This window comes from Lineus longissimus, chromosome 5, assembly GCF_910592395.1.
Source record: "Lineus longissimus chromosome 5, tnLinLong1.2, whole genome shotgun sequence".
Classification (NCBI taxonomy): domain Eukaryota; kingdom Metazoa; phylum Nemertea; class Pilidiophora; order Heteronemertea; family Lineidae; genus Lineus; species Lineus longissimus.
Window position 1 is genome coordinate 18,305,128 of NC_088312.1, and position 22,550 is coordinate 18,327,677.

The 22,550-nt window shown below is 40.4% G+C and overlaps 1 protein-coding gene across 10 annotated transcripts in view; it reads left to right on the forward strand.

The window, feature by feature from the left end:
- LOC135487478 (anoctamin-4-like) overlaps positions 1–22,550 on the forward strand; it is a 76,121-nt gene that overhangs the window by 44,308 nt on the left and 9,263 nt on the right. For 3 of the 10 annotated variants that reach the window (XM_064771167.1, XM_064771168.1, XM_064771169.1), the window contains 9 exons: positions 16,805–16,857; positions 17,506–17,615; positions 18,144–18,312; positions 18,924–19,019; positions 19,427–19,581; positions 19,845–19,963; positions 21,312–21,367; positions 21,893–21,996; positions 22,182–22,316. In XM_064771167.1, coding sequence (XP_064627237.1) covers positions 16,805–16,857; positions 17,506–17,615; positions 18,144–18,312; positions 18,924–19,019; positions 19,427–19,581; positions 19,845–19,963; positions 21,312–21,367; positions 21,893–21,996; positions 22,182–22,316 — 997 coding nt within the window. Of the gene's footprint in view, positions 1–7,212; positions 7,482–9,036; positions 9,542–10,746; positions 13,713–13,745; positions 15,660–16,804; positions 16,858–17,505; positions 17,616–18,143; positions 18,313–18,923; positions 19,020–19,426; positions 19,582–19,844; positions 19,964–21,311; positions 21,368–21,892; positions 21,997–22,181; positions 22,317–22,550 lie in introns of those variants that run through there. The other 7 variants (XM_064771165.1, XM_064771160.1, XM_064771162.1 and 4 more) reach the window with 7 other exon arrangements.

A 22,550-nucleotide genomic window follows, 5' to 3' on the forward strand; every position in this document is an offset into this window, starting at 1 on the left:
TAACATGAAATCTTTGAAATTCTGGAACACACCATGATTTTTGATGAGATATGCAATGCACCCCCCCCCCCCTCTTTTTCTGGCTCCTGGCTCCGCCTCTAGTGAGGTCAACGGTTCTTTCCTTCTCCATGTCCATGTTCTCTCTGTTACTGTCTCTCTGTATTGCTCCTGAAAAATTCAGATCAATAATCAGATGTTTAAACTCTCAGGTCAATTTCAGCTTTAGTATCATACACTTATCTCAGTTGATATTTTATCATTCCTTCTGCCAACACACCCAATTGATATCGGCGATCAATATATCGTAGGCTCTAAACACAACAGGATGTAATGCACATTCTTCAATATTGAACTTCTGAAAATTCCTTGTGTTCTTGCTTTCATTGTTGATTGTGTACAATGTGAGATACGATTTGGGAACAACCACATAGCCTTTTCCAGTGATGCATTCGTATTCAGATTGAAAGCCTGTTTATTTTTTCTAGTACATGTAGTAATGCATTATAAGAGTTTTCAGATTGAAACCCTGGGAGTTTGCATTGTGAATATAATCAGTTTTGAAATATTTACAAATAGGGGACTTTCTGATTCGCAATCAATGCTTTCAATTTTGGAAAGTGTCGTTGAAGATATTTTGGCAAGATACTAGGAGGAACATACACAAGCTCAGCATGTTCTGTGTTTGTCAGCAAAACCGTGTTGCACCCTCGCAGCAAAATGCATCATCACTGGAAGACAAGGATGAGGATTTTGAAGATATTATTGAGGATATGAGACACCAGTGCTTGGAATGCTGCGGTAGGCGTTCATGAGTTTAGCCTCTGTATCAGTAATGTTTGGTCTTGCATTTGGTGACGTATCTGTTTGGCCTAGCTTGGCTAAATGTGACACCCTTGTGACTTTTTCTGTTGAGTTCATGAATTTGGATTATGTTGACCCCAGGCTTTGCTGAAGATGCTGCCCTTTTGATGACCTTCTGGGAGGAGTTCGCTTTAGCTTTGGTATCAGTGATGCTCAACTCTGCTTTTGCTGAAGGTTTAAGCCTTGCTTTTGATGACTTTCTGCGGGGAAGAGTTAACTTTAGCTTTGGTATCAGTGATGTTGACCCCTGGCTTTCCTGAAGGTTCCAGCCTTGCTTTTGGTGACATTCTGCATGGGAGGAGTTGACTTCAACTTTGGTATCAGTGGTTTTCAGTTCATGACTCGAGCTTTTGTGTGTTTGGGATGAAGGTGCACTATTGCTGTTGTTGTTGAAAGGCTTTCTGTTAAAACTCTAGGTGTACATCAGTTGGCTTCTGGTATCAGTTTAGTATCGCTAAAGTTCTGCTTTTGGTGACATTTGTTCTGGTAGCAGTGGCAGATTTCCAGGGGGTTGCGAATAAGCTGCCCCTTTTCAACGGAGAGAAACGATTTTTCAGGGTGCTGGCCCAAGAAACAAAGAATTGATTCTGATTTTAGCCCTCGGATTTCTGAATTTTTCTACAGTAGGATCGAGGGGATCCATCACGATCGTACCTGCGGTGCTGTTTGAGTGAACCTGTGCCCCCTTTCCCAAATCTTTGGATGTGCCACTGTCAGTGGTAGTCAAGACATGCCAGTGGCAACCTTTCCTTCAGAAGGAAACCTGACAATTAAAATGTCACTTTACAGATTTTAGTTGTCAAAATCCATTAGTAAATGAAAAAAGTTAAAACTGGTTTTCATTTGTTAATTGGGTAGGCTATAATTAATTGATTCCGCTTAGCTCGGTAAGCTCAGCATACTCCTGTCATGTACAGATGTTTACACGGCAAAAGCAATCTTGGTACGATTCTATCGATGTGGCTGCAGTGAGTCTCACACTACCAAGAATGAATAGATTGCCCTACCATTACCAGGAATGACTATGTGACTAATCATTGCAGTCTCCATGGTGTTCGAAGATAGCTAGCATTTACGTTTCTGAGAAAAGAGTAAGAAAGGGAAGCGGGGGAATGATTCTACTAGCATATTTTGTTGATGTTGCTCTGTAGTGTGATCTGGATCACGTTCATGTTGGGCTGAGTAGTTGACCATTGCAGAGGAATCGTATGTGACAGCAACAATCTCTATGGTGGTCGACATATTATGAAATGCTTATAGCAACAGATGTTGCTGATGATTACACATAGAGATTGAAGGATTTGTGGCGTGCTTGGTCAGTGCTGCCTTTGACCATAACACATTGAGATTGAAAGGATTTGTGGCGTGCTTGTTCAGTGCTGCCTTTGACCATAAGACACAGAGATTGAAAGGATTTGTGGCGTGCTTGGTCAGTGCTACTTTTGATCATAACACATGGAGATTGAAAGGATTTGTGGCGTGCTTGGTCAGTGCTGCTTTTGATCATAACACATGGAGATTGAAAGGATTTGTTGCGTGCTTGGTCAGTGCTGCTTTTGATCATAACACATGGAGATTGAAAGGATTTGTTGCGTGCGTGGTCAGTGCTGCTTTTGATCATAACACATGGAGATTGAAAGGATTTTTGGCATGCTTCGTCAGTGCTGTTTTTGATCATATGACAGAGATTGAAAGGATTTGTGGTGTTCTTGGTCAGTGCTGCTTTTGATCATAACACATGGAAATTGAAAGGATTTGTCATTCATTTCAAAAGAAACGGAATTCAACTCTTGTTTCTCTATTTCATAATGGTTGTTATAGAGGTTGTTTTTTGAGCTGTCTATTTTGGTCACAATTGCTGTGATTTCGAAATCTCAGTTCATACTGCAGTTTGCTTCATAATAGCCATGTTCATAATAGCCAAGAATATTCAACGAGGGCTGACTGCAATCTGGGCATCAGCATCAGCTAAAATTAGAAGTAGTCATTGGCTTCTTGGAGAGAGGGGCCCCCCGAAAAACCTTTGCTGTCCAACAAAAAAGGGGCAGTAGCGATTGCCTAATGCGCCCCCTAAATTCACCCCTGTGTTCATATCGTAGCTCTTTTGGCTGTAACGTATTCATGTACATGTATTGGAAACTAATAGTATCTCTATGTGTAGCTATTCTAGAATCCTATAGCATATGAGGGTATTAGCATATTGATTTCTCTGAGCGTGTCTGCTTGAACAGTCAGAAAGGGACATTCGTTTGGCTTAAAGAATCTGGTAACCGGATTTGGTGCTACATTATCTGATTGCTTTTATCTTTTATCGATGGTTGTTTCATGGTTTTGTCCATTGGATTATGAACCTGGGCTTCATGAAAGCGCACTCAATTTTACTCGGTAGTCGTATCAATCTGTCTCCCAGAGCTGCAGGTAGGCATCTCAGAGCGGTATTTAACTTTTTGGTCCCGGAGGGGGGAAATATGATCTCTTAGCCAAATTTACCATTACAAAACCTCTGCTAATTAATTTGTTCAGGTAAAGAATAAAACCGCGCTGCTACCGATATTTGCCAGTTGCACCGTTAGCTTCTGTTAATGCACAATTTCCTTTCACTTTTCAACAAACTTGCCAACTATTTACTTGGTTTACTACACTTCTTTGTGAAGACTTGTCTACTACAAGAGGTAAATGCCAAAAGTTGAGTTGCCTGTAAAAAAACATTTCATCAATGCTGTTAGCAAATGGAACTGCCGTAACTGGTTTTTCTCTCTCGGGTGAATGAACTTGTTGAAGCGTACAACAGTTCAGAACCTCAGAAATTATAGGTGATGTTGTTACCAATGCATCATACTGACAGCCTTGCCTTGCAGAAATCCCGAGCACTGATTTTTTAAAAAGTAACATTGCCCATAATGAACTGAACGATGGCCAGCCTGAAGTAAGGTGTTAAGAAAATGTGTTCGCATGGTTACCTTATAACAATTTCATACTCCTGAGAAAATATCGCTGAGGTAGTATATTGAGCCAGTCGACCATGGTCAGTTCCCCAATCTACATTTTCCTGTTAAATACATTGATTGCGGATGGGCTGTGTTAAGATTAGTGCAATCAACACTAGATTCTTGAGGCAAAGTTTATGGTGATTTCTTGAAAGATTATTAATCCATGGTTCGCCAAGGTTAACATATCTGTGTCAATTGTCTTCGATTCCTTGTACTTAGCAATGCAATTAACACAGGTGGCCCGCTGATGATAAAATCCCAGGGAATAGTCCATGCAGTTCTATTAGCAGATTTTGTTTATACTGTCTATCATGGCTGTAGATTTTCAATACTGTTCATGAAATGGAGATTCCTGTTCTTGCATATCAGTTTCTGCAAGAAAAGAAAGTCAGATGTTAAAAATGTAGCCTTGTGCTATTGCTATCAGTATTCCCTGTAGAGTAAATCAGTTGTCCGGTGTAGCCTTCGAACGTGTTTCGATTTGGATAGCTTGTTCTTCTTGATAAAATGGATCTGGAGTTTCCATTCAAAGTGGGTAAGGATGAGTTTACTTTGAATTTCTCTGAGAGGTGTTAGGATGATTTTGACTAACTTCTTGGCCCAGTTGTCCATGACGAGTGTTGTCACTAACGCTGGTGTTAACCTTAGTTGATGTTAAGTCTAAGATCTTAACTGAAAGAGATAACTCCAAGTTAAGTTAATGCCAGCATCAGTGATATAATTTCTTTTGAACAACTGGGCCCAGTAGGCCTACTGTGGTAGCTCCCAGTAGGATCACTCCTGATGACATGTGTAGAGCATTCTTTTAGAGCAAAAAATGTGTGACAGTATGTTTTTGCTGACAGCAAAGTGTGACCCACACGCAGGGCAAATAGACCCCTATCTTTCCGGGCAAATAGAGCCCCCATCTTTCAGTCAAGCCCCACAGTAATGTTACAGAGACCTGCTCTGTAATATTATGATATTGGGTGTGTAGTTCCCACGTTCTTATGTCAAGTCAACAACATTAGGCCTCCCAGTAGTCCTCGTATATACAAAGTGTACACGTGCATACATACATTCTCAAGGCCTAATGTATAAGTACAGCATAGGCCTAGCCAGATAATGTCATTAATTATTACGCTTTGACCATTTGTTTGTGAGCAGTTGCTAGGCGATCTAATAATATATGTACGTGTACTTTAACATGTTTAAGACAGTTCTGGAATAGCTGTCCAAGTGGAAGGTACGGATTTCCGGCTCGATACAGATAGTCCGACTCATCATCAATCCAAGTTCTTGTTATCAATAAACTAGAGGCTGTTCACTCCTGCTGCATTGTTAGTTCGTCCCAAATCTTCCATCGGTCTGGGAAAGGACAAGAACTCGTCTTAGTTTGAAGGTGGAGCAGTGCAGCTCACTTCAACAGTAAGCCCATGCACATACTTCAAAAGAAAAGAAGCGAGTTGCAGCGATAAAAATAACTCATTTGTGTGGCTGTTTTGTCACCTCTAAATGATATGGCTACTGCCTACCCAGTGCTAGATATTCCTTGGATGGGTTGGCTACCCTGGATGCTAACGGTGCTTCCAGCCATGACATCATCACTCCATTGGTTTATATTTATGTGACACTTTGGTGAGTTATATTATGCCTGGGTTCCAAGGGTAATAAAAGACAACATACTTATAATTCACTGATGTATCAACAAATTCCATTATGCTTCTGTCGGCGTTGATTTATGCCTTGTCATTGCTATCCATTGTTTTTATGGGATTATCGAGGACAGTAAAAGTAAATCTTGATTCAAATTCTTTTTAATGGCTAATGAGATACCTGGTATCGACAAATAAATTATTCGTTTCTTTGTCTGTGTTGGCTGTTTAAGTGCATAGTGAGTGTTGGGTGATTTTGAAATGCATCTTGGCATCACGACACAAAATTTTCACAAAAACATACCCTTCCGAAGACTTTCTATGAACGGATGCCTTTCTTAAAGATAAAACCCTTCCATTACTTTAAGTCTCAAATGTTTTATAGTGATGATTTTATCCAAGATTTTGTAGCTTGCAAAAACAAAATTCTCATCAAGCATGCCAAAAGTTCTAGGTTTCTATTACAGTTGAAACTCTCTATTAAGGACACCCTCGGGACTGACAAGTGCTGTCCATAATAGAGAGGTGTCCTGATTGGAGAGGTCAGACTGAATGGAAATTTGGAACCAAAACTAGTATCCTTAATAGAGAGGGGTCCTCAATAGAGAGGTGTCCGCTAAGGAAGATTCCACTGTACATCCTAATTTATTGGTGAATGAAACCAAGAATTGATAAAGACTAGTCTTATTTATTGCTGAATTATAACTAACTCGGCAGCATTTTCAACATGTTTATTGACTGGGATGGGTCGTTGGAGACCGTGTCCTAGTGAATCTGTTATTCTTTAAGTCTAATACTGCTCCATGCCCTAATGATATATGACTATGGGACTATGTGACTAATATGACTATACAGTGGAACCTCTGTTAGCAGACACCTCTCTATTAAGGACAACCTCTCTATTAAGGACACAGTTTTGGTCCCAAATTGGTTGTTTCCATTCAATTTGACCTCTCTAATCAGGACACCTCTCTATTAAGGACAGCACTTGTCAGTCCCGAGGGTGTCCTTAATAGAGAGGTTCTACTGTATATGACTGTGTGAGCTTGTGACTATACTATTGATAGTATTATAGCATTCTTCCTAATTAGATGAAGCGAGGGTTTTTGGCTTATTTATTGTAACTGACAGCATCTGATGTGTATTTTATGAGATGAGTGGCTTGCTCAGATATAAAAATGACGCCATTGGCTAGATGTGACTCATGTTAGGAAATGATGCAAACATTTCTCCTTGCTACGTGTGGCCCACAGCGTGGTTGTAGTAAAATTGGGATGAAGTGACTTTCGTCGATGGGATAGGTGGACATATTGGTTCTTTCTCATATTAGGATCGCATTAAGGAAACATTGCATCTACTCATTATTTCAGGGACATTGAAATTATCCTAGATCCTGCTTGAGATTGACACTCCTGTGGAATCTTTTCCTTTAAAGGTGTACGCCGTTCGTTCAAAAATTTAAAAATTGAACTTTGAATTTGAAAATTTCCAATTCCGTACATACGAACTGAATATAAATTTCAACAATCTTATTTTGGAGACTGATATACAATCACTATACATGCCAAGTTTCATCGAATTTGTTTGCATAGTATCTGCACTAGGACAATGTTTATATCTGTTTGTGTGAGCCACAAAAAAAACACAAACAAAAAGACGAACGGCATTGACCTTTACGTGGGTCCTAGTCATGGTTTTACTGAGCAGCACATTGGACTAAATTGCAGGTTCTCTTGACTCATGTTATGGGCTTGCTTTGAAGAAACAAAGGATAAATCTGTCAAAGACATTGATAAATAAAACTGCCGATATAACTACCAAGATCCAGCTTGAAATTTACTATTACGAGATTACTTTCAAGTCAAATTGAACTGTATGCCAACTTGTCTGAGATAGTACTCTGTGAAAAGAACTTCTCATCCGATTTCTTTGGATACGACGCAATAATTAACAATGTCTACTAAAGTCAAGATTCATTGGAAATCAGTTGTGAGAGGTAAGTAAGGGATGACTTGGAGAAAATTGTTTCGTTCCAGCTTCACTGCATGTTGATGTCATGTTGATGTTAGCTCAGTCTTTTGATCAACAATAGCATCCCTATTTTGTTATTCTCCACTTTCAGTTTCTGCCTCTGTTCAGTTTTTCAGTAGGATGTTGTTGTAAATATTGATTGAATATTCTGGTTTTCTTCCTGCAGTGTGAAGGCTGCGAGTAAAAATCAAACTTTGAAAATATCGGCCCCGTAGTTTTTGATCGCCGGCCCAAAATGACAGTGACTTTTAATTACGAAGCAAACTAAATATACATAGAACCAAGTATGGATTAAATCTATACTTGATAGAACCAAAAGACTCAATTGATATTTAGAAACACCTTCCTAAATACGCCATTCAAAGAATTTACTTCATCACTTTCAGATCCTTTCCATCAATTGCAGGCAGGACTTCAGACCTTGATCAGTTCATTTGCAGTGAATGTCGGTTTAGACTTTCATTAATAACTTGATCATTATTCGATTTCAGGTCTGGATATCAAGTTTAGATGGCAACACCGTTCGTTGCCTTGAGATGACGGTTGGCAGTGTCCCAATAATACCAAGGCTATCATTTATTGTTGATCAGACAGGTATCTGTTTATATCTAACTGACCGGTTTTAAACAGCAAAAGCAATCATTTTGGTCGGTGGGGGGGGGGGAAGTACTCCATCAGAACATTTTCACAATCCTTTACCAAAAGTCAAAAACTTCCTTCAAAGATAGCATTTGTCAAAACAGTCGACCAAGGTCTTATCATTTTGTCACCCACTTATAACTGAATGTGTCGAGACCACATGCTCTATTATGCAGGTATTGATCCAACAAAGTGGATTAAATATTAATATAACTATACAACAGTAATGATGAATTGTTTTACAGAAGTGCCGTGATAACACTTTAACACTTTCAGCACAAAACGCCATAGATCTGCATCGGAAGACATGTTCAGCACAGATCTGGCCCCCTGACCCTCTTCCAGCTGCTTATCCATGGTCTAAAGGATTCAATGGTTAAAGATACACTTGGTCATCTTCAGATAGACTTAGAATCTGAAGCAATGCCTTCGCTTATACTCATAATAAAGCGATTTTGACTTTGGGAACTTTTGGGGGGAGGTGCTGGAAAGGGGGTAACTTTAATAATTTTTGTCACTTTTCAACCACAAAAATAAAACACACCAGGGTGAGAAAAAAACTCCGGCACTGAAAGTGTTAATCGGTTGGAATGTCAGATGTAAAAGTAGGAAAAACATTACTCTGATATTTGGACAATCGTCCTATGTCTTTTTATTATTGATTTTACCTTTCTTTATTATTTGAAAGATTTACCCATCTGTACAATGATCTAACACGCTGCCAAGTTTATTGTTCACTATTTCATGCCCTATTTAATAATAAAAGTGATATGTCCCAGATTTATGTGTACAAGCCCAAACCAGGTCCTTCCCTATTGCTTTCTAAGCTTGACATTATTATAATGCAACATTGAAATTCTATTAAGCATTCTATCTGACCACCTACAAGTTGGGTATACTTGTACTGTAACGACCTGATCATGCTTACGCAAACACCATTGCTATAACTAATGGATTCTACGGCCATTCTGCTAGCTTAGCATGCGGTAGGCTAGCCGATATTCCCGAGGTATTCCATAGCGTACATTACTGGATTCAACAGGTGGATTGCTAACAATAGGCCTACAATCTGGATCTAAATTCTGCCCAATGGAATTATTGTGTTAGTTTATTTCTCGGGATTGTTTTCTACTCGGGATGTGCCGTGATGATTGTGATTGTCAATGATCGATAAAATAGTATACTCTGGATGGAAAAGTCACAGACAGCAGACGTCATGGAAAGAATAGGAATACACTTCTATGGAATAATGCAAGGGGTGGATACAGATTTTGTTTCACAAGCAGACGAGGCCGCTTGAATGAAGGACTTATATATTGACCAGTGTTGGAGCAGACGATATTTATTTACACTTTTGAGTGTGAATGAGGTCAGAATATGAAACTGGTGATTGATTGGCTGATTTCTCATGGAAGATTTTGATATGAACAATTCAAGAGGGTCCATATCTATTCTATCACTTCAAATTACGGAATCCACTCCAATCTACCTAGGGGTTTCTACAGCTATTTCCCAACAGTCATGATCAGTTTCAGATCATCCCCCCCCCTTGGATCCACACCTCGATCAGATCTTGATATCCTTGGCTGTTTGATAAGTCTGCTCAGAACAAGCTGTTCCAGGTTCCAGGTTGCCTCGATTGTGTTCCTGAGATTCCTGTGTCCTTTTTGCATCTGATCCATTTCAGGCCTATGTAGAATTATATCCGGGGCATAGGCATCATGGGGGTGCCCCTTCCCCAGGCTCGGACCAGCCTACGACCCTGTTTCCCTGTTTACATGCAGATCAGCAGAAGATCGATATCACCGAAATCAACAGAAAGCTTTTCTGGGATCAGTTTGGGAAAATTTACCAAAACTAGACCTCCACTTTATTAATTTCTTTCATGATAGAAGTTCGATAGGTACTACAAATAGATAAGCGAGCCTTGTATTTGTTGATACTGATGCTTTATGACTAGTGGTTGTAGTCGATTTTCATTCATATTGATCATTGATATTATGCTATTGTCAATGATTGTTGGTAAATGAGACTAATTGTGTGACTGATGGGTCATAATTGTGAGAATAACGCCTGTCATTACCGTATTTTCCGGCGTATGACCCGCTACTTTTTGCCCTCAAACAGGTCCAAAAAGTGGGGGTGCGGGTAATATAAAGGTGCGGGTCTTGCGTGGATTCTGAGAGGGATAAGCCCCAACCCCAAAGAAAAAAAAGGGGACCAAACTGGTTACTTGATAAGGATTTATGTCCATTGTTTTCGCATTGTTTTCAACCAATATTTCCGCCATGATCGCATAGTTTGTGATGTCTCCGCTAGGGAAAACAAGTTACGGCCATGCTGGAATTGATCCACTTTGGTTAACAATTAAAAAAAACATGGCGGTTCTAGGATGTCAACATCAATGAATGACTTACTATTTTTGGAGAATGCGGGTCTTGGAGCAGTGCGGGTCATAATCAGGTGCGGGTCTTGCGTGGCTTTAGGTAATGGTCAAAGGGGGTGCGGGTCATATGGCAGTGCGGGGGATAATCCGGAAAATACGGTACTTGCAAGTTGAACTCTCCTCATCGAGAAAAATTAGGTGAAGGCCACCTCATGTTAAATCGGTTGACAATTAACCTGGTACTGGAAGACCAGGAATGTTAACTGCTTGTTGAATATCACAGATTTTCCTGACCTCTAGACACCAAAATATTAGTGGTCAGAAGCGCACAAATTGTTTATTGGTTAAATGTCAAAATCAAACATTGGCCCATTAAGGACTTTTTACCAAACATGCCAAACATATCCGCAACTTCACCAGCGAACTGAGTTGGCTGGCAGTGGCGACACCTTGAGTTTTAAAAGTCTAACATAATCTTGCCATAGACTCCCTTTAAAGGGGGACTATTAGTAACGGAGCAGGGGGTTAAATTGGCCATCTTCATGTGGCTAGTATGCACAGGCACTGGGTCATGTTTGATTCAGCACTAAATATATTCCATGTGCACATACTCTGAGATAGAAGAGACCCCTATTGGTGACTTTGTGTAACTTTATCTTACCTACCTAAATGCTGCCTATAGAGTCCCTTTAAAAACCATACTTCAATGACAAGATGATATCTAAGTTTTATATTTACTATAGGCAGTGAGCCAAGCAGCTGGTCCTACAAGGGTCAATGGCAGGCTCTTCTGACATATCAGACAACAGCAGTGAATAGGTGTGTGGGCACATTTGTTCCAAGCCTGTGGTGCAGCATTGTGGTGCAGAATTCAGGCAGGATGGGAGTAAACTGGATATGACCTCGAATTTTCATTGATTTTTGTGTCCGTTTTCGGATAATTGCAGTAGTATACATGTACATGTATATATCAGAAGACACCAGATAAGTGAGATAGGATATTAGGTCATATATAAATCATATCATCTGGTAACTATGGTGATGGTGTTTCAGGTTATTACAATGACTGCCATGGGACTTTGCTGGGCTGACAAATTCCCCGGCTGACATGGCTGGCCAAGAGAGTTTTGGTCCCTCGAACGCTCAGCAAGTTATTTTCCCCTCAAAATTTATGAATGCCAATTCCCAGGCAGCATTATCTGATGATGTCAGACTGTCTTTGGCATCATTACATGGCTTTATGACATCAGTTATTAGGCCTGCACAAAATTGGTTCTGAAGAAGAATTTGAATTTTAGAAGCCCTGAAGAAAAGGTATTAGGGGCCCAAAGAATGTGTTTTAATGCCACCAGTGGCATCCTTTCTTTCTGTGGCATCATGTTTTCTGTGATCCCCAGAATAACTTTGGGTGCCGCCAGCAGCTCTTGATGCCACCATTGACTCTCAATGCCATCGGTGGATATGCCTGTCATGCCTGTACTTTAACCATGCAGACTCCAAAGATGGCCTTCTTTGAGGCCCTATTGATCTCCCTGCGATGCCTGTTGTGTTTGAGAATGTGATTTTCTCTTCGAAACTTTATTTTTGTCACAAGGGACTCAGTAGGCCTATTTTGGGACAGGTGACATAATCACTTTATTTGGCAGTTTGCATTTTATTTGTTCATTCTTTGTTTGACACATTTGACAAAAGACATGAAAAATTACAAATTTCCTAATCGGTGAAGGAATGTGTCAGTGAACACTACGTTTAGGTGGTTTGTACAGGGCCTACCTACCATGATAGGCACCTTTCAGAGGACAGACTCTTGCATTGACTTACTGGAGCTTGGGTGGGATTCTCTAATTTCTTGTCATCTTTGGATATCTTGGAATCAGGTTTTTTGTTCCAGCTCATAGTGTATCAGAAACTTTTTACATTGTAGGCCTATAGTCAGAATTAACAAAATAACCCAATTCTTAGGCCTATATCAAATTCAGTTTTGAGAGGCTTGAAATATAAGGCCATACATGTAGGTTAGTTCATTTTGAGTTCTTGTGAAGTAGAGGTTCCCATTCCCATTATGCAGTAATTGTGATCATGAAGCCTTGTGTGTCAAGATGTGATTGCTCTTCTTCAATCATATCAGTCCTTAACCCTTTAGATCCTGGAACATTTGTATGCGTTTCCCGGTATTTCCGGGAGCATTTCAGCAATTTTCATCCAAAAAGACCCCCAGAAGCATCCCTGTATGAAGCCAATGTCCATAATATTTCATCAATAGATCCGAGCCAAAAACCAGCCTTAGTCGCATTCCTTAAGCAGAGATGGCGATTGTGTTGCTCGAGAATAGGTACCAGGGGCGGTTAGCGGCCGGTTGGGGATAAAGAGATGAAAATCAGTGGCCGGATATCGGCCAGTTAGGACTTAAAGGGTTAAGGGGCTAACCTTTGGAATGCATCAGTAAACACCTCCAGAGGGCATTATTTGTGGGATGATATTGATCATAACTTATGTTATATGACTAAATTGAGCTCTTGTGAGCCGTAGATGATGATAATTAATTGGTCCTTAGAACGCGGTGAACAAAATGTTCACTCTTCCCATTCTAATAAACTAGCTTTGCACAGTCATGATCATTTCGCACGATCTATCGGTCACGATTCGATCATTTGAGATAATCGTTTGCTGAAAATTCTTCAATTATCATCACTCTGTATGTCTGTGTGGTGTGTGAACTCTGTGATGGAAGCATTAGCGTATTGGAGCCTCTTTTTGATACGAGGAGTTTAAACTTGTAGGCCTACAAACTGATCTTGTGAGAAGTACATGTACTTACCATCTCAGCTAGTATCTCATTCTGATAGCAACAGACAACAGGATTTGTTTAAGAGAAGGCCTACTTACTTGCTAATTGAACCTAATCGATAATTTGTGCATCTGATTTTAATGGATATGTGTGAACTCTTTTCCCATCTGTTAGTTTTACTGGAAGTGACATGTGGTCAACTTGGAGTGTCTGTTAGTTTTACCGGAAGTGACATGTGGTCAACTTGGAGTGGTTTTACTGGAAGTGACATTTGGTCAACTTGGAGTGTCTGCTTGTTTTACTGGAAGTGACATTTAGTCGACTTTGGGCACATTGCAAAAGTATCTTCATTTGGCTTCATGCATCTGTGCACCAAAGCAACTGTAGGTTACGGGTTTTTGTTGAGAATATTTGTTGATGGAATAGAAAAGAAGATATCGATCGTAATCACGGTGGTCAATCGTATGGTCTTACTGCCTGGGGAATAGATATCCAACAACAATCGACCCGCCGATTATTTCTCAAACAAATCTTAGAGGGATGTAGTGCACTCCTTACAGCCTCGATTTCACCAGTTGCAAAAGATCATGCAGTTCTACTGGTATTGGAAATCTATTGCCCACACAATATGGTCGTACAATTGGTTAACGTAACTACAATGGAACCTCCCTTAGGCTGGGTTCACATAGAACTATACGGTATTCGGTATACGCTATTCGATATACGCTATTCGGTATTCGCTATACGCTATACGGGCACGGCGAGTCACATAGGGTAGCATGCGTGCGGTATTCCGTCTTTTGGCGCCGATCAGATGGACAGTTCAGACGAAGAAGATTTGGCTCTTCTCCTCTTAGCCGAGGATGAAGCTGACCAGGCACAAAGACCAAAGAAAGAAACAAGTTCGCTATATGTTAATGAAAAAGAATCATTTAGTTGATTAGTAATAAAACATGTAATGAAGGCCTGTACTTAGAAATTGCAATAAAATGAGTGAAAATGAGTACTATTGTTTCTAACTTATCCTATAGTATGCAATAAATCGTTTAATAATTGTGATAGATAACATTAAAATGCATGTTCTTACCAATTCCTCTGGTCACTTCTGAACAGGGTGGTATACGCTGCACGAAAATCGAACGCGCACGATTCCCACTATACTATACTATACGCAGGTATACGACCTTTTCGAATAGTGCCCTCTTATGTGACCCGGTATTGTGAAATTTCCTTGTTCGATTTCAGGTACCCGTGTTCCCTGGCAAAACGTGCACCGAATACCCGAATAGTATAGTTCTATGTGAACCCAGCCTAACGGACAACTCTCGATAAAGGACAACCTCTCTATTGAGGACACAAGTTTTGGTCCCAAATTGTTGTTTCCATTCTGTTTGACCTCTCTAATCAGGACACCTCTCTATTAAGGACATCACTTGTTAGTCCTGAGGATGTCCTTAATAGAGAGGTTCTATTGTATTCTTAACATGATTAACATGACAACCCTCTTGACATGATTGCCTCTTCTTCATTATAGAAGTTATGACTAGTTGCGACACTCAGGAACTGTGCTATTTTAAAAACTTTTTGATTGCGGTCAACTTGACAATGTGATAAAAAGGTTTGATTAATTGGACAAATGTGGAATTATTGACAAAACCCTTAACCTTAAGGACGACGCCATACTAAAAATGTGACATCTTTAGGCTATAAAACTGATAAGGAATCAGTTTGTGAGCACTTTCCGTGCAGAACACTCGACTTTTGCTGTTACTCGACTCGGAATAGGATCGCAATGGATAACCCTGGATTCTCATCACAGTTTGACGAATCGTTCCAATCACTGGACGACTCGTTCTATACGACATTACCGGATCGGACCAGATCAGAACGCAGCATCTACTTTGATGCATACGACGATGAAATCCCAAACTCGCGCGGGATGACGCCAAACGGTTTCACGCCGGACTCGAGTTTCAACCAGCCATCGGCATTAGACAGGTCTTATATGAGCCAGCCAGCGGAATTAGACAGGTCTCACAGAATTAGGCCATCGGATTTCGACCGGTCTTATGCCAGTTTAGGTTTGAATGGTCTTGGACTTGGGTCTTCAAGGTTGCAGCTGATCAGCGATGAACCATCGTCGCTTGAGCCTTCGATTCGGAGCAGCCGGACAAGCATGATGGATTTGAATTACATCGACTTTGATCGGCAGCCGACGGTGACATTTGCGACGCAAGTCGAGGTGAAGCATATGGAAGCACCAGAAGAGACACCAGCGTTGAAACCTACTGCCTCGTTTCGCTTGAGAAAATTGAGAAATGTTGTTCAAGGTATGCAATAAATGATGGTTTAAAATGTTTGTAGCCACTATACCTGAGGGTTTATCTCCTCCGGTTCCAAACTGAGAGCTGCTGGTATCTCATTGCACCTTCTGAAGCTAAATAGGCACAACTTAGATGATTTCAGTATATATTTTAGACTTGGAGCCTTATTCTGGCAGAACATGTGATACGCCGTTGACCCCCCTGGAAATCAATGAAATTCATTTCATGGTCAATAACTAAGTTGCTTTTGTCAATTTCAGGTCCGAGCTTCAGGTATTCTGTTGATCATTCTTTTGAAGATTATTTTATCTGATTTGCCTGAAACTATTTCTACAAATTGTATTCTGACAACAGTTCCTATTGTTTTCAGCTGTTTTAGAGTTTAAAAGAGGTTTGATTTTATTACCTTATTTTGCTATTAGAACTGTCATAGGTCTTTTGGTGTTATTACTTTATCTTGTTAGTAGAACTGTAATAATATGTCGAAGACGACAAGAATATAGAATGTGACTGTAGAATCGTACACTTGATATACGAGCGGGCTATTGCTCTGAAATTGCGAAAGAGATATTTTCAATAAGAAAAAAAGGCCTAGGGTCAGAATTTTTTTTAAATCTTGACATCCTGGCGAAATATCTGAAAAACCCTGACACTCTAGGTGCTTAGGGTAGGGATTTTAAAGTATCATCTTTCTTTATGTTCAATATACATTTTAACCATACCCATTCCTAATTCATTGGCTGTCATCTAATAATCCCGGCCACTACACTATCTTGATCTGTCATCGTTGTTGGAAAAATTGTGTCACCATCCCCAAAAACTCAACTTGCCAAAATAATTGTTGTCTCAGATTGGTGTCTCTATATACTGCTTGTCTCTTTCGGCTGCATTTTGATAAAATGTTGCTAGAATGTAGATGGTGTTGTCCTGTCGTGCCTTCAGTCAGATACAGCCACATCTTGGCAAATATCAGTTATCAGTACTACTGGATGAGTCATAAATAATGCTGTGACTTTTTCGTTACTTATATTTTTGGCGGTTAATTCCTTTTACAGGGAGATTGTGCAACATTTTCAACCAGATTTGAAGAAATTCTTTACCATTTTCACTTTGATTTGGGACTGATTTGTTTACATTTTCTGCTCTTTTAGGCCTTGAAGCGATTGAAGAAAAGAACATCGATGCACAGCATGACGCACCAGAGGTAAGTACATTCTGAAACCTCCCTGAGTGGACACCTCTCTATTAAGGACAACCTCTCTATTATGGACAACCTCTCTATTAAGGACACTAGTTGGCCCAAAGTGGTAGTTTCCATTCGATTTGACTTCTCTGATCAGGACACCTCTCTAACAAGGACAACACTTGTCAGTCCCGAGGGTGTCCTTAATAGAGAGGTTCTATACTGTACTAATCTGGTACCACAGCTTTTAAGATGTCGAGAACGCCTATGAGCCTATCTTGTTTGGTTAAAACCTGGCTGTTACAACATCTCTGCCAGTTTGAAATCAAATGCACCGTTAGTTGCTATGATATTTGTTGAGGTGTAGATTTCAGTGCTGTGTTTTTGCTTGTACATTTCATGTGTGCAACGAGCGTCCAAGCAGGCTTTCAATTTTGGCGAGAAATAATCACACGAATACTCTAAAATTGGGAAAATGGCAGAAAATCTTCCAAGCCAGTTGAAATACTATTTGAATATTTTTGGGGTTGGCAGGTCTCGAGTAAGGATATCAGGCAGTACTCAACCCAAGTGGGTGCAGAAACCACTGCAATGTTTTGTACAAATGTGAGTAGCTTTATACGCCTGTTCTGATTTCCTTTACAAGAATTATCTTACCACATCTTTCAGGGAAGGAACCTTTACTTTGAAGCTGACGCCAATGACGAAAAGAAGAGACGGATTGATTACATCCTGGCGTACACAAACAAAAAAGATGACTCATCTGACGAAGACAAGGAGTAAGTTGACATATGTTACAGACAGAGATGACACTCACCGTGAAAGTGCAGATTTCAGCGTTTTTTTATTGCTGATGGTTTTTGAGATGATATATCTCCATGTCACAACTGCAATTGATATGAAGTTGTGAGGGTAATACTTCAATCATTGAAGTAGTCAGAGGCTGTCAAGAGTAGGAACTGTAAGAGTGGTGCCTTGTCTAAAAAAAGATGAAGCAATGTAGAGTTATGTTTCTTTCTTAAAGGGGGACTATTGGGAGGAGCAAGAGGGTACAGTTGGTGGTTTTCAGGTGACTAATTTGTACAGTTAGGGGACGTGTTTGATTCAGCTAGAACTATAGTCCTTGTTCAAGCGTGAATAGTTTTTTATGTGCCGTGAGATGGGAGAGACATCGTCCTGCCCGCTGTTAGGCATGTAACTTAATCTGCCCTACCTAGCTTCTGCCTACAGTCTCCCTTGAAGGACAAAGTGGAAACAGCTATACTTTTAATTCTAATTTAGTAATATTGTTGTTGTTTTTATCTCAGATCATCGAAGGATGGCTGGTGCTCAAGATGTTTCTCCTACATGAAGGATAGTTGCCAGTGTGGTGACTCGGACCACCATGAATCACACAAAGTCTCCAAACAGGACATGAGGGATATCTTTGAGAAGAATCTTAAGGACGAAGGCTTGGAACTCGAGTATGATGTTAGGGTAGGTTTGAAAGAGACTACTGTGGCCTTTGGAAAGTCACTTTGCCAATGTGGCGACTCGGACAATAATGAATCGAATAAAGTTTCCAAATGAGACATGGGGGATATCTTTGAGAAGAATCTTAAAGACGAAGGCTTGGAACTAGAGTATGATGTTAGGGTAGGTTTGAAGGAGACTATTGTGGCCTTTGGAAAGTCACTTTGCCAATGTGGTGACTAGGACAATTATGAATCGCTTAAAGTCTCTGAACAGGACATGAGGGTCTTTGAGATGAAGGCTTGGAACTAGAGTATGATGTTAGGGTAGGTTTGAAAGAGACTGTTATTGCCTTTGGCAAGTCACTTTGTAAATGTGGCCACTTGGGCATCAATCTCTTAAGTTTCCAAACAAGACATGAGAAATATCTTTGAGAAAAATTTGATCGATGAAATATTAGAACACGAGTATGAGATCCGAGGTGCAAATAGAGCTTTAAATGTGGTGTATATATTGTATTACCCATCAAGCATGTATTGCACTTGCACTGAGGGATATTATTTTAGGCCAGTACTGTACTTGACCTGTACTTCACACTTCAAATTTTAATCCTGCTTTCCATGATTCCTTTTCAGCCGGAATTAGACCACCATTTTGTCAAAATCCACGCTCCGTTTTCACTGCTAGATCGATATGCTGACATCATGAAAATACGGCTACCTATGAAAGAGGTAGGTAGAAAATGCCTTCAAAGTCAAGAACATCAGGAGGCCTAATTGGATTATGACTTCATCCAACTAGCGATTGACATCTCTTAACAAATTGTTTCCAGCTTCCAGAAAGTGAAGTACAGTAGATCCTCTCTATTATGGATACCCTCGGTACTGACAAGTGCTGTCCTTAATAGAGAGGTGTCCTGATTAGAGAGGTCAAATTGAATGGAAAAAACCAATTTGGGACCAAAACTGTGTCCTTAATAGAGAGATGGTCCTTAATTTAGAGGTGTCCAATAAGGGAGGTTTCACTGTATTCAAGATGAAGACATTCTGGGTTCAGCTGCTGCTGGTAGGGCAGGCCCAGCGAGACCCTCATCCCACCTCGCATTTGATAGTAACTGTATTTCCCCTTGCTTTTCCAGCTTCCAGATAGTGAGGTACTTAAGATGAAGACTTGCTGGGATCAGCTGCTTTTAGTGGGGCAGGCCTTCACAACACCATTCCAGCAGGACCCAGAAATCATGCCACCACTCGCGAGGAAATTCACATGTGTCTATAGCAGGGATAAGAAATACTTGTAAGTCAATAACTTTTCAAAGAAATCTCAACGAGAAGTTTCTTAAGATGAACCAGCAGCTCCATAATTATCACCAATGTAGAATATTTTCTTTTGAGATAAAGAACATTTTAAAGGGACAATATAGACAGCAGCTAGGCAGCCAAGATAAAGTTACACAAAGCCGCCAATAGGGTTCTCTCACATCTCAGAGTCCCCCTTTAAGATGACAAAAGCTTCCTATTTTGAAGTCTGCTCTCAATTTCCTGTTTCTTTCATTTCAGATTTGCTAGTTCTGACTCCGGTGAGCTCGTCCTCAACAATACGACGCGGAGTCGAATTGTGGACTACATTCTACGGAGGAAGAGATTCTCAAATGACATGAATGAGTCGTATAGCTTTGGCAAGTACCTCTATATTGTTGGATATAAATTACATGTTTGTTGAGTCCTTATGCAACTGTCAATGGGTTTCTTGTAAGCCCCCTAATCATGGGGATGATGCACTTATGACAAGATCTTTAAATCTTGTGACAGGGGAACAACCTCTGAAACAGCCTTATGGCATATTAGAAGTTGCGGGACCTCGGAGAGACTATGTATTGCTTCAAGATTTGACTGACCAAGTACAGTAGAACCTCTCCATTAAGGACATCCTCGGGACTGACAAATGCTGCCCTTATAGAGAGGTGTCCTGATTACAGAGGTTGATTTGAATGGAAACACCCAATCTGGGACCAAAACTAGTGTCCTTAATAGAGAGGGTGTCCTTGATAGAGAGGTTTCCACTAAGAGAGGTTCTACTGTGTCCGAAAATTACCCGAGCCGTGTCGTTATCACTTTACTAAGTAACTGACAATTATCCAAGCCCTGAAAAAGTATGTGACTCTCTGCGCCTCCGAGCCAGTGCAATTAGCTACAACGCCTTTGGCAAAAAGGCGTCGTCATCTGTTGCCAGTGGCAAGACCTATGAATTGTACCAGGAGTTAAAAGGTTCTGACAAAAGTGTCTTTCTTTTAACCCAGATTCCATTGCGTCACTTAACGTTGGATCTCATGTGAAATTGTTGCCCTTTTCCTACCGGTTTGATGGATATCCATGGTTAAGGGGGGTTAGGCGTGGCTCGCGGAAGAAACGCTCAATCTACTGTACGCAATATATTTTTGTTTGTTATTGGTTCCCGAAACCTGATCCCGCTAAAAAGTGCTTTGTTCCTTTGACACGGTTTACCATAACCCGGCCATAAATAACCGTTTGCATACCATCATGACCTTCGTCGCTTCGATGAGAGTGAAATTTTTTAATTCGCCATAATCCTTGCAATGCTGACCCTAAGTTCCTTCCTTCTCACCAAAAGTTATAAATTTGCTGGTTCAACGCTCTGTGGAACTCAAAGTATTCGACTTCAAAATAATGAAAGCGAACACAAGTTGTTTCCAAAAAAGTGATTGTATTCATAGTACTGCCATAATCATTGGAAAAATCTCATTATATCAGTTAGTTGAACCAAGTGCCAACCACCTGTAAAGGCAAAGGTCCAAGTCTGGGTATCAAAAGCCAAAATCATGATAAAAGATGATGATGATGATGATGATGTCAGTAAGGGTTGACAGTTGTGTTAGTTAAAGATATTGCTTGTGTCATCTTTAAATTTTTAATGTAAGGTTAAATGATTAAATATCGTGTTCAGAAACTGCAGTCAAAACTAGGTCCTCAAATTTATCAAACTGTCATATATTTGTGTCATTTCAGGTATAAGAAAGTTGCTCAATGATGGTGTATATTCTGCTGCATATCCATTACACGAGGTATGATGTGATCAAAACTTTGGGCTCCTGCCCCTAATTACAGTAGAACCTCCCTAAGCGGACACCTCTCTATTAGAGACAACCTCTCTATTAAGGACACTAGTTTTGGTCCCAAATTGGCTGTTTCCATTCAATTTGACCTCTCTAATCAGGACACCTCTCTATTAAGCACAGCACTAGTCAGTCCCAAGGGTGTCCTTAATAGAGAGGTTCTACTGTATATGGAACTTGCCACTTATCGTTCGAGGCCCGACAACAATGCTTGCAGTTTCGAAATCATGGTTTTGGGATTGAAAAACTTTCTGCACATGAAACATTTGGAACCAGGACGGTCACATGGCTTCATTATTCAGAAGGACCACCTCTTTTTAATCTCTTTGTCCTTGAGCAGGGCACTCTACCCTAATAGTGCATTTCTTCATCGAGGAGAAATCGATTGCTACCTAGCGCCTAGCTCCTGAGCGGGCTGGCAGCCAGGTTGAGATACTATGCTGCTATTACTGAATTGTTTCTGTCTCATTGCAGGGGAGTTGGAAGCCCACCTCGGCCAAGAACAATCGTCAGCTGCTGTATCAAAACTGGGCATCCTGGGGCATGTTTTATAAAGTACAACCAGTTGACTATATCAGGTAGGAACAGTCTTATGTGCATGAAAACAAAGTGTAATCAAAAGTCATTTGCTTTTCTCAGAGTCAAGTTTTGTTCAAATTGACCCCACTGTATACCACTTAAATAAGTTAAAAAAGGTGAAGTCTGATATCAACTGTAGTAGACGTGTTACTATATACAATGTATTGTGCATTCTTATTTTCAGGAACTACTTTGGAGAGAAGGTGGCGCTGTACTTCGCCTGGTTGGGTTTTTACACGATGATGTTGGTGCCGGCATCCATCGTCGGTTTGATAGTATTTATCTACGGTTGTGCTAGTCTTATGGGTAATGAAGTCGCGTAAGTCATCAACCCATTGAATCCTTAGTTCCCAGTGTCCTTACGGTGCCCAATTGAATGAATATAGCGGTTACGGTGCCCAATTGAATGAATATACCAGTTATGGTGCCCAATTGAATGAATATACTGGTTATGGTGTCCAACTGAATGAATATAGCAGTTACGGTGCCCAATTGAATGAATATACCAGTTATGGTGCCCAAGTGAATGAACATACTGGTTACTGTGCCAGAT